The following is an 18677-nucleotide window of genomic DNA, read 5'->3' on the forward strand; positions in this document are numbered from 1 at the left end:
CTTTGGAAAGGTACATGTTGGATGTTTGTGATCTGCTTTTTGACTTTGACTTTACAGGGGATTATAGTTAAGAGGTTTCATGAATCTCAGAAGAGATTTTGAATTTGGACTGTAAAACATTGTTGAGACTATGCGATAGACTATGGGTACTTTTGAAGTTGGACTAAATGCATTTTGCATTATGCTACTGTTATAAGCTCAGAACATGCATTAATGGACGTTTCCCTTAAGAGATGAGTGACACACTGTGTTGATGTCTAGTGCACACAGTGTGCTAACAGACGGGCACCAGTTTTCCTCTGGGAGTCTGAAATTCTGGTACGTGTGAGGAGACAGAAGGTGCCTACCTGACAGGCCTCCAGTAAGAACTGTGGACACTGCAGCCAGTACTGCATGCAGTGTTACAGTTCACTGCTGGAGGATTCTAGTTTACTTGAGCTATTATCACTGGAGAGATGTCTAGGAACTTCATGTGTGCTTTCACTGGGACCAGGCCTCAGTTGCTTTTGCTTTAATAATTCTTAGTCATAGTTTTGACTGTGTTTTATTTTTGTTTATTCCTGTCAAGTCACTGAATCTTTGAGTGATTGTGGGGACCCTTAGAACACTGCACAGTAGATAGACTTCACTGAAGCTTCTTATCTTAGAGCACCTGCTGTGTTTTACAGTGTGTCTCAATCCAATCACAGTTCAGTATGCTGTTGACAGAACTCACATCGAGATTTTCATCACATGGTTGGTCCGAACTAGAGGTCATCATAGCTTCTGCAAATATGTGTGGCACACTAGCAGGGGTAGCTGCAAGGTGGACTCAGACTGTTGGGTGGAATGCATACCTGTAGATTTTACGATATTAGCACCCAAGGTGCCGATTAAGGAATCAGATTACCCTGACTTGACAGATCATTTATACATTTATTTTATATTCTGGATTACCTTGTATTTTTGTTATTAGTAAGGACAATTATAGTACTCAATTCCATATATTCACACACACACACATACATATATGTTATATGCAAGCTGGTTATTGTGAGAACACAGTGAAATCAGAACTGGACCACCCTGTGGGTAGGTTACTGGTGGATCAAACTGCCAAGGTGTCTCTCAGGTGAGGTGGGGGTAAGAGAGAACAGCAAAATGGCAAAAAAGCAAGCAGGTTTTATATGACAATCGGCAGGGTTGTGGTCTTTGAGCTAACACAGGTTGTTTAGATTAACTGGGAACTACATGCCCTTGCCTGAGACAGTTGTTGGTGGTGGTTTGCCTGGTAAATAGAAAACTACCTTTAGGCTTCTGTTTTCTCAATAACAATCCTGTTTACCCAGTCAGAGACCTTCTGTTTAGGACACTGTCTTTTTGGGGCCCTGTTTGGACCTAACAGTAATTCCTTTCATTTCTTCCCTAGCTATCCTTTTCAAGTCTTAAGGAATATCTTTTCATTCTTTGAATGACTTTGTGTCCATGTTATTCATATTTTTGGTTGTCTTATTAATATATAACATTCTTTCCTGACTCTGGTGTTTGTAAGATAAACAATGTTCTGATTATATACTCATTATAGAGTGTCTATTTTATTTTTTTAAAATTTCAACCTTTTCAGGTTCATTTTTATTTGGAAATAAAAATCTGGCCAGCATGTAGAATGAAGGGCTAACATGCACCATAACTTTTGTTTTCAAGAATAACTATGAAAGAATTCTTTTTCTAGAAAATATTGCATGTTTTTATGATGAAAAGTTAGCTTTGCTTAATATAGAAACATTTCCAACACGTGATGAGAAATAGTTCTTGTTTGCTCACTCATTTGTAGCCCCTGAGAGTCCTTGGAGCCTTCCCTCTGAACAGCATGGGGAATCTGCAAGCCTTATACACATTTTAGGTATAATTTGATCTTTTCATGTATAAATTCATTTATTGCTCCTATGTGAGTGTGGCTTTGTTTATACTTAATACTTGTATCTGTATTTTAGTATTTATAATGAAGTGACAACTTTATGGAGGTATTATTACATCTTAGAAAATAATTTTGCATACATTTTTATTTCATTTAAATAAATTTTGAGGAGGTGTCAATAAATACTACTAATGGTTTTGTGTCATTTTAAACTGAAATTCTGAATATTTAAGCTTGAGAAAGGAAGAAGCTAGTATGAGAAGAAGTGATTTCTGGCTTCAAATCTGTTGGTTCTAATCTTTCCTAAGTGCCGTTTTGTTTTTCAGGGACATCTATCTGTTCATCTCTGTCCTGATGTTAGGTTTGTTTTGTTTGTTTGTTGCTTTTCCCCCTTCTTTTACTTTGTCTTAGTTGAGGCAACAGGATATATACCACTTCCACTGGAATTTGGAGACCTGAGGTGAACCAGAACACTCATGGTTGATTGAATCTGTGTTCCTTCATTTGTAATACTCTCTCTAGATGAATTAATTTTAGCCATGAATTCTGAGTACACAGTCTGCTATGTCACTGAGACCTTAAGTCACTAGTGTTTTAGGTCACGATACTCCAACCACTTGTTCCAGAAGTAGTATAATAGACCAGCTCCCTCTAATCTTCTTACCTGTTCTCGTCACTAGCTACAGTGATTTTTGGCTAACCACTCTTTGGAGAGCACTGAAGACCTTGGAATAAGAAGTTTTGGTCACCTGCTTTGGTTGCAACCTTAAATAAAATCACACCTATTCACCCCCCCTTTCATTTTCTGTATTAACGTATATTTACATTGAGATTCTTAACGTTCTTTTCATTTATATGTGCCACTTCATTATTATAATCCTAAGCTATTAATTAGATATAGAATTGTTTACACATAGTGTTTTCATTCATGTTTTTTGCACTATTCTTGTTTAATCACAATGATAATTTACAATCTCTTTAAAACAATAAATTCTCAATCTTGAGTTTGTAGGGGTGGCTAAGACCTGCCAGTCATTTCCAGATAGAAGGCAAATTAAGTGAGGGTATGCATATTATTATCCAGAATTAGAACATGGATCATGGATTGAAATAAAGAGGTGGTTGGAGATTTAGTGCAATGGTAAGTGCTTGCCTAACAAACACAAGGCTCTGCGTTTGGTCACTAGTTTTTTTTTTTTTTTTTTTTTTTTTTAAGATTGGAGTTTAAGAAACTGAAGTGCTTTATGCAGGGGAGAGCATACAGTGTAAAGGACACTGAATGTGTAGCCCAGTGGATAGTGGGAAAACCAGGGGAGTCTGGTGTCTCGACAGCAGAGTAATAGAGTTTCATTACAGTTGACCACTGCTTTTAGGTGACTTAAAATGAGGACAAATGTGTCGTCAGTTTTAATGACGTGATAGTTGCTGCAGTGTTGCTTTTAGTAAGCAGTTTTCATGGAGTACAGAGACAGAGTGCAGACAACTTGGCTTAAGGGGCCATTGGTCTCAAGCTGAACAGTTTGCAGAGAAAAGGGAGGAAGGAGAAGCTGGCAGAATTCTGAGACTGCTGTATGTGTGTGTGTGTGTGTGTGTGGTTACTTATATTTTCTTCAAATAGGAGAGGCTTAAACTTGTTTTTAAGTCAGCATGAAGGGTTTAGCTTAAAGAGATCAAAGTAAGAAAAAGAGTGTTTGATAGCATGAGAGTATGTTTCTCAGACAGTAGAAGGGATGAATAAGGGTGTTTTGAACATTTTTTACAAGTCTTTTGGGTCACATGCTTTCATTTTTCTTGGATAAATAAATACCTAAGACTGGACCTTGTTTCTTATTTAACTTCTCCCTTGATTTTAGTTATTCTAACTGCAGTAGCTTGTACCTCATTGTGCTTTAATTTGCATTTGTGCCCCCCTTATGATCATTACTTGGAGGAGAATTTTTATTATTGAGATGCAAGACTTTTAAATATATCTACAAAGTCTTTGTTAGATTTATATAGCATAAATATTTCATTGTCAGTTTTGTTTGGCATTTATTAATATTGATTTTTGAAGAACAAGTTTTTAATTTTAATGAAGGCCAGTTTATCCCATTGTTAAGGTTTATATTATGACAATTTTTTATTAGCAGTGAGATAGTGTTCTTGTTTATATAAAATTGGTGGATAATTTATATGTGTGTATGTATATGTACATGATGTGTCACTGTGTATATATATAAGTAAGAGGACAATTTGTGGGAGTTGTTTTTTTTCTCTCTACCATGTCCTGGGGTCCTGTGGATTGAACTCAGGTTATTAGGCTTGGCAGCAAGTGCCATTCATTACTTAGTAAGGCATTTTGTCGGTTTCAATTTTTATTAAATATTTATTTATTTATTAAATATTAGTTCCTTGATTCCTTGTATTTTGTGGATTGCAGTCATACCTGAAAGGGTCTAGTAATGTGAGATTACTTGTGTTTGTTTTTAATTAACTATAGCTTTTAGGGAGCCATATTCTTTTCTGATGATGCATAGGCCTCTGTGTACACTTTTGGAGGAGTACATTATTCAGAAAAGTTTTGCATATCCACAGTGAAAATAAGCTGTGCGCAGCAGCCTATGCACTGTAGACTTCCATGCAGCAGCTGTCACAGTCGGCAGAGTCATCCTGGAGAAGCACTGCATTAAATTGGTCCAGTGGACACAATTAATTCAGAAAAAGGAGCTCTTTGCATGACAGGCATGGCTGGCATAGTTAGGCAGCTGGTATGATTATGTACCTCAATTATAGGGCATGGTGGATAAAAGTGTTTCTGAAAAGATGAGAAGTGCAGAGTGTGAACAGATGGCTAAGAATACTTGACTTTCGAAGAATACCTTGCCATATTGCTAGTAATTTTTAAAAGAACTGGGGATTTTTGTATAATTTGAGAAATACACTGAATACAAAGGGAAAATACTTAGATAAGCTGATTTAGAAGAAAGATAACATTAAAATGTATTTCATTGCTTTTAGAAATTACTAATGAATTTTATTATAAATGTTATATAAGCATGCAAGCAGCCTTTGCATCTCATAACTTTCATACTGTGTACTATAAAATACAACACATTAAAGCATTTTTCTCTCTCTCAGAACACACACACACATGCACAAATTCATATATGCACATGTACAAATACAGCCTGTATAAGCCATGACATTTCATGTACTTTTTACTGATTCTTTTTATTATGCTCTGAGGCTACTAAAGGTTCTTGCTAAGTATGTATGTCCTAAACCAACTTAAAAGCAGCTCTTGCTTTTCAGACTTATTGAACCAAAACCAGATAGGATATATTCTATAATTTATGGGAAAAATTAAAAATTTACCATTTCCATTTTTTAAAGGTTTAGTCTGAATATCTGAGATAAAATTAGACCATTTTATGTCTCATCAGTGTTGTTACATCTGTTTTACCCCTCATTAAGGAAACTTCTCTTTACAACAGATAGATACCATTATAAGAAATCACAACCCATCAAAATGCAGAGTTGTGGAACCCAGTCTCAACTGATCTGCCTGTAATATAACTCCTACACCTCAGATTCAGGGATCATTGCAGAAATGGGAGTGGAAAGATAGTAGGAGCCAGAGAAACAGGTGAAGGACAACATCAGTGGACATCCCAGAGTGGACTCGGCATGTGTTGCATGTGTGTGGGGAGGTAGTATCACAAGTCCTCAAACCTACACAAAAGAACTGTAGGCAACTAAGGGATGCTGAGAGTGAGATACCAGGAGAGAGTCTTCCCCAGGGAAGAGCGCACCAATTGGTTATCCAGTGCCAAATGGTCGGCCCTGAGAACACACACACACACACACGAGTAACTTTATATAAGTGAGCTGCATTTATAGATTTAGGAATACACACAGGGAAGGTACAGTACGCATGGGAGGGTTTAGAGGAAGGAAAGCGGAGGGGAAAGTGATAGAATTATATTATTTCAAGGAAGAAAAGAAAATTATTAAATTTTCATTAGTTATGTAGTAGTCAGTTGCCACTGAATGACTTTTTCAAACACCATGTGTGTGTGTGTATATATAAATTTACAAAAGTAAAAAGGGACCTACTTGATACCCAAGAAAAGGGCTACTCTGAGGTTATGATATTAGCAAAGGACACAACACATTTTTGGAACCCAGTAATTAATACAGGGGCATTTTAATTTTTTGTTTTATTTCATTTTGAAGGGTTTAATTATGTGTCCTTGGCTGTCCTGGAACTCATTCTGTAGACCAGGCTGGCCTCAAACTCAGAGATCTGTGTGCCTGCCTCTGTCTCCTTAAGTGCTGGGATTAAAGGTGTGTGCCAGTACCCCTGAGCAATGGGGACATTTTTATAAGCAAGCCTTGGATATAACAACTGAGGACACAGAACTGTCCAGTTTTTCTATAATGCCTGTGCTAGAAACTGAGAATTAGGAATGAAAACATCTTTGTTTTTTAGAAGAGTATGTACTTCTGCTTTGCCACCAGTATTTTCAATGGTCTTTTTAAATTTTAGTTTGTTATACCATTTCTATTTTTAAAATCTTACTCAGTTTGGGTATAAGGGCTAGATTAAAAACAAATTTTCTAGTAAAATTTGAATGCTACTTTTGGATTTTGGATTTGAGGTGTGTTAAGACTTGCAGATACTAGTTTAAGCTCTTTTTCTGTCTAAAGAGCAAAAAATAAAATCAAGTAAATAATGAAACCTAATAGCTGCTGTTGTTATGTCCTTGTGTCATCTTTCTAGACTTCTAGTTCCTCTTGTAATATATATATATATATATATATATATATATATAGTACTGGTGGATAATACTTGGTCATTTTCTATTTTACTTACATGTTCAACAGAAATTTAAGTTCATTATAGTATAACTTTTTTCCTTTGCTTTATGGTATTATATAATCAGTTGATCTGGACTTTTAGATGGATTGTCCAGAAAACAAAGCAAAAATGCTTATATTGGTAGAAAAAAATTCTAATGTAGCTTTTGGTTCTTTAATAATATAAGAAACAGTCTTTCTGAACAAACACTGATGGCACAAACACTAAGAACAACAATAAATGAAACTAAGCAACTTTAGTACAGCAGAAGGCCATTGACGAGTCAGACAAAGCAGCGGGCTACAGAATGGGAAGAGATTTTTTACCAACTACATATCTGACAGAGGGCTAATACCCAAAGAACTCAGAACACTAGACGTCAATAAAATAAACCTCTTTCTTAAAAGAGGAAACACGAATGACTCTGAAACACTTAAAGAAGTGTTCAGCATCCTTAGTCATCAAGGAAATGTAAATCAAAATTACTTTAAGATTTTTATCTTACACCCATCATAATGGCCAAAAGTTTAAAAAAAAAAAAAAGACATCACATGCTGGTGAGAATGCAGAGTAAGGGGAGTACTCATTCATTGCTGGTGGGAGTGCAAGTGTGTACGGTCACTATGGAAGTCAGTGTGGTGGTTCCTCAAGAAGCTAGGAATTGATCTGTCTCAAGATCTAGCTATACCACTTTTGGGCATATACCCAAAAGATATCTCTAACTTGCTCAACCATCTTCATTTATGCTCTATTCATAATAATCAAAACTTGGAAACAGCCTAGATATCTGTCAGTGGATGAATGGGTAGAGAGAATATTTATTTATACAATGGAATATTATTCAGTATTTATTTATTTATTTATTTATTTATTTATTTATTTATTATGTATACAACGTTCTGCAGAGGGCACCAGGTCTCATCACAGATGGTCTGTGAGCCACCATGTGGCCGCTGGGAGTTGAACCCAGGACCTCTGGAAGAGTAACCAGTGCTCCCAACCACTGAGCCATTACTCCAGGGAGGGGGAATGGTGTGGGGGGAGGAGAAGAGGAGTGGGGATAGGGGGAGGGGAGTGGGGAGAGGGGGCAATATTTGGGAGGAGGTGATCTAAACTAAAGGGCTAAATAGCAGTGGAGATAGAGTGCCAACTGGACAGCTCTCATCATCTCAAGTGAAGCTCCCACTACCAGGAATGGGTTATTACCTAGTTGAGTTGTTGGCTAAAGGGGGCCCCAAACAACCTAGGCTATTGGCAAGGCAATTGGTTGCTCTCTAGTAACTGATGATAGGACCCTATTGTTTAGATCACCTTCGTACATGTGTATATTTCAGGAAGCATCTATTATATATCAGAAGGTTTTCATAAAAGCTCCTTGACACCCTTAGTTCTAGCTAGCCCTCCCTGTTTCGCCCCCTCCTCCCAAATATTGCCCCCTCCCCCCACTCCCCTCCCCCTATCCCCACTCCTCTTCTCCTCCCCCCACACCATTCCCCCTCCCTCTCGATACTGAAGAGCAGTCCAAATTCTCTGCCCTGCGGGAAGACGAAGGTCTTCTATCTATGTCCAGGAAGGTGAGCGTCTAAACACGCTAAGCACCCACAAAGCCAGTTCATGTATTAGGATCGAAACCTAGTGCCATTGTCCTTGGCTTCTCATCAGCCTTCATTGTCTGCCATGCTCAGAGAGTCCAGTTTCAACCCATGCTTATTCAGACCCAGACCAGCTGGCCTTGGTGGGCTCACAATAAATCAGTTCCACTATCATAGTGGGTGGGTGCATCCCTTCGTGGTCCTGGTTTCCTTGCTCATGGACCCTATTGTTGAAGACAATACCTACACAAATCATTGGGTATGGAGAAGTCAAGCTGGTGCCTACCTGGAGCCTTCACCTCTTAAGTACAGTGTTCATTGTCCTGAGAGATTCTGCATACTATCAACCGAGAAAGGTAAATACCAGCCCAGCTACAAAACCTTCCACCTACAAGAAGACCTGCCTGCTAGATGTATTAGTACAGTGGTAGCATAAAATTTATGGGCATAGCCAGTATCTCATTGGACTTAAGGTCTACCCTATGAAATGGAACCTATCCCCAACAGTGTTCATGTGACCAAAAATTTAAGAGTAGGTAGGTCAGAGACCTAAAGGAGAACCACATACCATTGTTCTACTGAAGGAATACAGCAGTAAAATGACTCCAGTGACAAGTCTACAGTACTCATAGAACATAGTATACTGAGGCGGAATACACAGGACCTGCGTGGGTGTGCACCAGATAGGGTCCCAGCACCAGGAGAAGCAGTCTTAAGCCCACATTGCTAACCTCAAAGCTATTGCCAGATGATAACCATTCACAAATGAATTAAACTTATTTTGAACATGTAAACACAGACCATTTACATACAAGTTCACAAGGTAGGATTTCTGCCCTTCCCCCAAAACTGAGAGGTTAAAACTTGTATATGGACATCTTCAAATATATTCTTCATATAATTAATGTAAATACTGTCACATCTTCTCTCAGGAAAGAAAATTTTAATTATATAAATAAAAAACTCAATCCCCTGCATTTTAAAATGATTTTTCTAAATGATGCTATATAGTTAAAAAAAATATTGAGGAACAGAATTTTCCTCTGTTTAAGTGCCTGAATAGATTCCTATTTAACATATTTTTTTCTCACACAGAGTTTTGTTAGTATGAGATTTTAATTTAATCAAAAAAGTAACATTTTTTTACTGTTTTTCCAGTACCTCTCATCTCTCTGTCTTCCCCCATTCTCTCTCTCTCTCTCTCTCTCTCTCTCTCTCTCTCTCTCTCTCACACACACACACACACATGTTTAAACCTTTGTTCTGCATGTGGGAGAAAACATGATGTATTTGTTTTTCTAAGCCTTTTTTTCCCTTGACATATGATTTTCATTTGTATGTTTTCCTACAAATATCATGATTCCATTTTTTAGAGCTGCATAAAATTTCATTATATATATGTACTACATTTTAAGTGCCCAGCAAGTACTTTATTTACATTGAAGCACATATTTTTTCCTTTTCTTGCAGAGTTTTAACTTACATAATATATGCTGACTACAGTTTCCCCTCCCTCTGCTCCTCCCATTCTCTCTCCCGTTCAGGTCGATCCCCTTTCAGTCTCATTAGAAAACAAACAAGCTTCTGGGGGATAATACAATATAATAAGATAAAATAAAAACAAACACATCGGAATAGGGCAGAAAACAGAAGGAAAGGAACCCAAGAAAAGACACAGGAAAACATATAGGCACAGACATTCATTCATTCACACATTCAAGAATAAAAACGTCTGAATGAAAACAATATATACACAAAGAACCTCTAGGGTAAAAAGGAGAATATATAAATTAAAAATAAAAAATAATATTTAAAAAACCCAAACAAAACCAAAAACCCTGACACGATATTATGAGACAAGGAACCCCCAGAGGTGCCATGGAGTTCATTTTCTGTTGGCCATCTACTGCTGGGCATGCAGCCTGCTGTTAAGAGTAGTTTGTTCCCCAGTGAGGTTCCCTTGGAGAAAATTAAATTTTCATTTGCAAATAGTTATCAGTTGGAGATAGCCTCTGGGTTAGCATTGTCGGGGGGCATATGTCCACCTCTTTCAGCCCTAGCACCCTGACTGGTACATACTCATGCAGGCCCTGTGCATGCTGCCTCAGTCTGTGAGTTCATAGCTGTGCGGATCCTGTTTTAGAAGGCTTTGTTTCCTTGGTGTCTTTCATCCCATCTGGCTCTCCCACTCTTTCTGCCTCCACTTCCACAGGGTTTCCTGAGCTCTTAGGGGAGGGATCAATGGATCTCACACTCATTGTTGGGCTGTGGGCCTCTATATTTGGATATAATGGTGTTAATTTGGGGTGGGGGAGATAAAGGGAAGGCAGTATTCAGGATTGAGTTGGGTGCTTCCTGTATGCCCAGTAAGGGCCCTACCACTGAGCTGTATCCTCAATCTTAGGTTAATTTTTTTTTTTAATTTAAGCTACTCATTGGGTCATTTGAGCACTTTGTCAATTACCTGTTTGCTATTCTTATGTCTTCTTTTGTGAAGTGTGTATTCACTCTTGTCCTCACTGGAGGGTGTTACTGGTATCATTTGTTATATAGAAATATAAATGTATTCTGGGTATCTTTTGTCAGCTATCTTTTTGTAGCTAGACTCTTGCTTCTGCTACCCAATAGTAACAACTAAAGGATGTGCATAAAGATAGTGATATATGTTAATATTTCTAAACTTGCAATTTTTGAAGGAAGGTGAGTAGTATTTAAAATGTATGTTTCATAATTTTAAATTTAAAATGAAAATTACATTTTATTACTTTGCATTTGGTTTCAGGTGCAGTTAAAAACTAGCATTTGTAGTCAGTATGTAATTCGGATGCAACCAACTAGCAGGTGCCTTTCTACCTTAGAATGTGCTGCTGCTGCTCTTTCCATCTTAGAGAAAAATAAGTACATACAAGAGGTATGTGGAAGTCATAGTTTTGTTTTAAAGTCGGGTTGGATTTTATTGAGAAAATGTAGACATGCATAACTTGTTAATTGTGTGCGAGAAGTGACAAGTGGAGTATATCTGCAGTAGGTATTTATGGAGTTTCATAATCTTCCTCCTCTCTGGTATTTTACTGTGTTGGTTTAGCATTCCATTTTGCATTATTTAAATATTCCCACTAAGCTGTGCAAACAGCATTTTTAATATGCTAAATTGCATGCAAGTAGCACAGCACTCAATAGAGTTTTTTGGCTAGATTTTTCCTTTAGTGTTCTCTACTTTTTTAAGTAGTTTGTATTCTCTGGTGATCCAGTTTTTTTTTTTTTTTTAAATTAAAAGAACATTCTTCACCAAGATTTCTTGTTTGAATGGGTGCCTTTATTTGAGGAGATATGCTAACATTCTGTTTACTTTATTAAACTTAGAGTGCAAAATAGGTACTTATGGATAGAAATGTCTATAGAATATGAAAAAGATTTAACCCACAATCATTATTTTATCTAACTTCCATAAAATTCTAATTATTACATATATAACTAATAATTATTAGCAGAGCATAGCATTTCAATGAGCTTAGTAATATCTCAACTTTGGGGACAGTTTATAAACTTTATAGCAAAAGAAAAGTATCATAAATAAATAATTTAAGATGGGTTATGAAAAGTAAGCGAACTATTATTTCTTACTTAGAAAAAAATGCCATAGGATGACAGTTGAAAAATAGAGTTGTTAGCTCCTCCATCACACATGCCACCGTGCAGGCATTCACATGCATGCATGCGCAGACAGCACTCTCTCCTGCCTCCCTTTCTCTCATTGTCCAGTATCACTACTGTTACAAGACAGTACCTTAGCCATAAAGGAAATTTCAGCAGGGACTAAAACCTAGCAGAGTAACTGGAAGTTATAGAGACGTTAGTCCTGAAGAGAACAAAAAAGATCTCCAGAGTTTGCAGAAGAGTTAAAGAGTGCTGGGAGCTAGGATTGAGTTCTTTGTTCCTCTCTGGGCCCTGAGCTGTGGGCAATGAGAGTTAGAGGCCTTCTTCTTTTGAGGGGCATCGTGTTTCATGGCGATACACAGATTAATAGAAATGCGTAAAATTAATATGTAAGAGTTAGCCAATAAGAAGCTAGAGCTAATGGGCCAAGTAGTGATTTAATTAATACAGTTTCTGTGTGGTTATTTCTGGGCTGAGCAGCGGGAACCAAATAAGTGGCCTTCATACAATAGAGGTTTCCTTTGGATGTGTGTGTAAACTGTTCCAACTGAACAGTTTCACTCCCACATGCTGTCCTTGAGAAGAACACTTCCCAGCAATCCTGGATTTGTTCTTTGAATGACCAGGGTGTCCCAGACACTCTCTTCTTCCTTTACCAGTAACCATCCCCTCTCTGTGTGACTTTATGTCTATGTGTTTGCCACTTTTCTTTCTTGATAAAACCAGAAACATTCATGGATGACAAAAAGCTAATTGCTGACGTTGATTCCTTCTAGATTATATGTGATGGTTTGTGATATGTTAACTTAAAAATAAGAGGACTCTTTACCATGACCACACAAAACTTGGGTAACTTATGCTCTAAGTGTAATATTTGAGAATAAATAATGGCTAAAATATAGAGTTGTGATGGGAACCCACATGTCCTGAGCTTTTGATATTCCTTATGGATGGGTTGAAAATAAACTTTCATAGTAACACTGAGGGCCTGGAATCCTTTTTCTGCTTATGTCAACCTTCAGGAATAATCAAATCACAGTGGCCATGAGTAGAGAAACAATGTCTGTCCATGATTTGGGTGATTCTAATATGCACGATGGGAGCATGAATGGGAGACATGTGTGATGAAACATCTTAAAATGCTTATTATAGAAAACAAATTTGCTTCCAGTTCATAATATATGTTGTTTTTATTGGAAGTGAACCCTAAAGCCAATCTATTAAAATTAGTTACAAAAAATAAATAGCACACTTCTTTGTGGAATAGAGACAGTTACTGTCTTCTGTGGCAATGGGTGTATTATTTCTTCCCTGGAAGAAAAGCTATAGAATCTTTCTTCGAGAAAACCTTTTAAAACCTTAAGATCTTGGAAAACAGGAAATATTGTGGCTTCCTTCTATAGACAGCAGGTACCTACAAATGAACAACTTTAATGTGACATTGATTTCCAGTCTTCTGGTTCAGCCCCATGTTAGGTGCTGGAGCAGCTTCCAAGCACAGGAAGTAGCGGATGTGAGAGGCTGAGTGTGGCCCCTGGAAGGAGCACAGCGCAGGCCTGAAGTCAGCTTGGGTTGCAGCTTTACCACCTGCTGTCAGTATGATTTGCCAGGGGCAGTTGCATAATCTCTCCTTGTTCTTATTTTTCCTTTTAAACTTGTATAAATTGGGGATGTAGCTCAGTGAGAGAGTAGAGGTTTCCAAAATACTTGTCCTTTTTTCTTACTGGTCTGTATCAAGAGGGATTATGTGTAACAGCCTTTAAAAATAAAGGCAGTGGTTAAATCAACTTTTTTTAAAAAAGCAAAAACCTCTTCTGTAAGTACAGCACACTAAAGTGGACAGTCCTGAGTTATAAACGCAGCTTGGAAAGGACATTAGGAGCCCAGATCAGGGGCTGGACAGATGTCTCCGCAGTTAAGAGTACTGGATGCTCTCCAGAGGACCCAGCGTTATCTCAGCACTCACGTGACAGCTCATAACTGTCTGGACCATCAAGCCCAGGGGATCTAATGTCATCTTTTTGCCCTTTGGGCACTGCATACTTGTTTTGCACAGATGAACATGTAAACAAAACACCCATACATGTAAATAAACACAAAAAGCCCACATTTTTTCCCCCTGTCTGTCCATTAACCTCTGTGTTTGGCTTTAATTGTCACATTTATTGCTGACCTATCATGATGGTTTGTCCCACCTCTAATAACCATATTCTTGGCAGGAAAAGAGCAAAAAAACCTATGCTACCTAAATCTGTTGGTGTTGAGTGCCTCTAAAAGTCCATCCCAAGTGATTTTCATTTACCTGTCATTACTCAGTGCTTTATTAGTAGAAGGGCATAATACCTTCATGAATACAAATTGGGTTCTATTAATAAGATAAAAATATTGGGTAGGGAGAGGCAATTATCAGAGACTGCCAAAGTATTTAATACTTCATTGTAAAGTAAAGCCCCTTTATCTGTTTTTATATGTAAAAATATACAATGTATTTTGTATATGTGGGAGAACAAATTTTCACACAGACAGTTTGAAATTTTTCTATCAATTTTTTTCCTTTTTTTTTGTCCCCAAGACAGGGTTTCTCTGTGTAGTGCTGGCTGTCCTGGCACTCATTCTGTAGGCATGATTGGCCTTGAACTCAGAGGTCCTCCTGTTTCTGCTTCCCAAGTACTTGGTCCAATTTTTTCCTTTTAAAAAATGATTCTTTAATGGCCTTTTCAACCAAAACCATTGCTATTGTTATTTATATTATTATTTTCTTTTTTTTTATTCTTATTATTACAAATTTTCCCCTCCTTCCCTCCTCCCATCTCTCTCCCCCTCCTCCCATTCTCCCTCCCCCTCCCTCTCCAGTCCAAAGAGCAGTCAGGGTCTTACATACAAAGAATCTGATTGAAAAGTGTGTTTAAAATGCTATTTAATTTTGTTTTAGTTTTTTATCTTGAATAACTTTATATAGCGCGTGTGTTCCAGTTGTGTATCAGCCTTCACCATCTCTGTTAACTTACGTGTAAATTCAGTTAACACATGAGTGTTTTATGCTTGGCCCTGCAAAAATTTTCTTTAGACAAGGTTTAAATTACAGTATTTCAAATGTACCACATGTGACTTTGTCGCATCTGTGTTTTCCATGTACTACTGTGAGGAAGACTTCGCTGTCATCATGGAATTGTTTGTGTCAGTGAGGTATACTAGTTGTGATTGGAATTCAACTAATGTGATGTGCCTATTTATCTGTTTTCTTTAATCATCTTGTTAACTGATTAAATGATTGTAATGAGAAATTTTCATGTTACCTAAATAAATTACTGTATAAAACATAACTCAGCTTCTATTTCCTATATGGAAAATCATTATAAATCCTTTTATTAGAATCTGAATTAGAAATAATTACGAAGGTTAGAATAGTCATTACTCTTCACAGTTAAAAGCAATAATAAAAAGGATATCTAAATGTCTGCATTGGAAAGAAAAGTATAGGTAGAATACATGTTGCCACAAATATGTTTTTAGTGTCTTTTTTTTCTTAACAGACGTTGCTTCGCCCTCTTCAAGCGCTATGTTCTTTCCAGCTTCAGCATGGTGCTCAGATTCGCCTCAGCAAGGAATACCTTCTGAAAAACGGATTATACCCCAAGCCAATGCCAAAGAACAAACGCAAGCTCAGGAAGATGGAGCTGTTAATGAACAGTGTTAAAATTTAGCACCACTGGCTCCATGGTGCTCATTCACCTGTCTTTAGCTGACAGGACTATGTAAACTTTCCCCCGGTTTGGACTTGAAGGCTTTGACTCCGAAGACTCAGTGCTGGCAGGCACTTGTGCGGAAAGAGATGGGCTGCTAAACAGCATTTTACAGCACACTTCACCCACTCTGGGAAAAGCAGACTTTCACAGTGTATTTGTCATTTGTTTCATTTTGGTTTTTGTTTTCTTTTGAGACAAGGTTTCTCTGTATAGCCTGTAGACCAGGCTGGGCTCGAACTCAGAGATCCACCTTCCTCTGCCTCCTGAGTTCTGGGCTTAAAGGTGTGAGCTACCATTGTCCAGATACTATATTTGTTTTGAAATATGTGCTTCTACTACATTTTTTTCTTAGATCTATTCAAAATACAGTTAGTGTTGGTCTAGAGTAAAGAGTTGTCTATATAATGAAAACTGTGCCTGGGAACAGTGTTGTTTCCATCGGTGTTGCCGATACCTAGGTATACATAGATCAATGATGGATATACCCTGCATTGGTTTCAGCCTTACTGTGAAATAAATGGCAAAAAAGGGTTACTTGTTTTATTAAATAGTATAAAGGAACAGGGAAACTTTTCTGTTTAGGGTTGAACTTGGACTCAGTGAATGTAATTTACACCTTCCGTAATTATCTGGATTCCTGTGGAGTGCATTTAATTTTGAAATAGCTTGCATTCTCATTGGGGTTGCTTTGCCTAAGTTTTAGTTTTTCAGTGTTCATTTATCAAGTTTACTGGTTGTAGTAAGAGTTTTTTTGATGAAGTGTCTGTATAGAAATGAGTGAAGCAGAGTATAATACAGTTATCATTTTGAGAACATACTTCTGTAGTAGCTCTACTTAAATTTTTTTTAAGAGCAAAAGCTTTCAATATGAAAGATCAAATTTCCTCACCCTATTAAGAGAATATTTGTTGAGATTTTGTATAGAATAAGAGAAATTTATACACTATATATCCAATTTACAGTTAAGTCGACACTTCGGCAAGATCAGGGTGTTTCCATTTTGACCTTTGTTCACGATTACTGCAATTCCCTGATTCCAGGGTTGTATGGGAGGAAAAAATCAAGCATGCAGTTAAGTGGTGATTTTGATAAACACGTGTGTGACACACACTGGTTTCTGATGTTTTTCATGCTCTTTTGTTTATTATTGGTCCAGATGACATTCATTAATAGCTTGGCTGGTCCCAATTAGAATGCTAACAAATATGTGACAAATTATGTAAAAATATTTAAAATATTAAAATTTAGATTTGTGACTTCAATTGCTGACTTATATTTGCATTTAAAAATAAGTTGGCCTTTTATAACCTGAATGTCCTGTATCAATTGACTATTTGTGTAATAATGGAAAAATAGTATAATGCATAATAGTTTCTTAATGAACGAGGTAAAATCATCTCAGTAATTTTTTATGTTGGAATTAAATTTCACAAAGTTCTTTGAATGTTGTGATTGCTCTTTAAGAAAAATCAAGCAAATGATATTATTTATATTTCCAGACTTCAGTTTGTGTTTACCATTTAGAATAACATTTTAAATATATTGACTACTTAAATCCTTAAAATGTATTAATTTGGCTGTGTGTGTGTATTAAAGAAGATGTATCTAGATAGAAGGAAGATGGCATATTTGAGACACTTGGCACTTTGCTACATCTGTGAATCTACACCAGCATCAGGTGCACAGCTACACGGAGCGGTGAGCGGCATGGAAAGTCAGGATGCTACAGTAGACAGAGATGAGGCAAATGCAGAAATACAGAAGTTTAGATTTGTAGAAGAAACTAGATCCTAAGATAGTGCCAGTGGAGCTTTAAATCGAAAACAGAGGAGTACATTACTGAACTCTACACATTGAAGTGGCATTTTTCAAAATTGTAGTGTAACATGGATCTCGGCAATTTTAAGTCACCATCTGCACAGGAGCAGACAGGGGAGAAGATCCCCACCTCCTTCTTGGTTTGTACTCTGGTGCTATGGGGTCATCTTAGAATTATATGGTAAAATCTTTTGACCAAGAAGAGAAGAAAACTCTGCATTCATTTATCTTCAAGTATCAAAGGCCTCCTGGTTGAGTGACTGACCATTCTGAGAGTTACTCTAACCCCAGGAAGCTGGCTGTAACTTGGACATTGGTTCATGAACCATTAGTACAGTACCATTTGCTGGCCATGCTTTGAGGAAAGTAGAAGGTGGTGATATTAGGAGAGGCAGCATGGCTTTGAGAAGAGGGAGATTCCCCACGTGTGTATATGAGCTGGGAAGGAGGGAAACGTGTGTCTAGGGTAGCTGTTTTCAACCTGTGGATCGTGACCTCTTTGGAGGGGGCGGTCAAACTACCCTTTCACAGGTATCACCTAAGACCAAAGGAAAATACAGATACTTGCATTGTGATTCATAACCATAGCAAAATTACAGTTATGAAGTAGCAGTGAAAATAACTGTATGGTTGGGGGAACACTGCAACACAAGGAATTATATTAAAGGGAAAGTTGAGGACCACTGTTCTAGGGTATAAAGGATCTCTGGTTTCCTGTTGTCACTGCAGTCTTTCTGAATTCTTGAAATTTATTTTTTGATAAAATAATTTAAACCCAGTGGGAGCCCAGAGACAATTCATTAGGGTTAGAAGGAGAAAACAGTGGAGCAGGTAAGCTGAAGATGTTGACAGCGGATAGAGGAGGGAAATGGGAAGGGGAGAAAGATAGAAAGTTATATTTATTCATTCACAAGGTAAAGTCAGCTTTATCCCAGAAATGTGGATAACTCAACATATGTAAATCAGTAAGTATGGTTCACTACATAAGTAGACTCAATGATAGGAATCACATGATCATGTGTAAGTATAGTTCACTACATAGACTCAATGATAGGAATCACATGATCATGCCATTACATGAAGAGAAGCCTTTGACAAAATCCAAAAATCCCTTTATGATTCATGTC

The 18677-nt window shown here is 37.3% G+C and overlaps 1 protein-coding gene across 2 annotated transcripts in view; it reads left to right on the forward strand.

Annotated features, from left to right (window-relative positions):
* The window catches only part of Dtwd2 (DTW domain containing 2), a 45876-nt gene extending 28680 nt beyond the window's left edge, over window positions 1-17196 (forward strand). Inside the window, exons 5-6 of one of the 2 annotated variants that reach the window (XM_057788848.1) lie at window positions 11112-11240; window positions 15520-17196. In XM_057788848.1, coding sequence (XP_057644831.1) covers window positions 11112-11240; window positions 15520-15690 — 300 coding nt within the window. In that variant the 3' untranslated portion in view covers window positions 15691-17196. Of the gene's footprint in view, window positions 1-11111; window positions 11241-13451; window positions 13571-15519 lie in introns of those variants that run through there. The other variant, XM_057788849.1, reaches the window with a different exon arrangement.
* The last annotated feature ends 1481 nt before the right edge of the window (window positions 17197-18677 follow it).

Source organism: Chionomys nivalis, chromosome 14, assembly GCF_950005125.1.
Source record: "Chionomys nivalis chromosome 14, mChiNiv1.1, whole genome shotgun sequence".
NCBI classification, from domain to species: Eukaryota; Metazoa; Chordata; class Mammalia; order Rodentia; family Cricetidae; genus Chionomys; species Chionomys nivalis.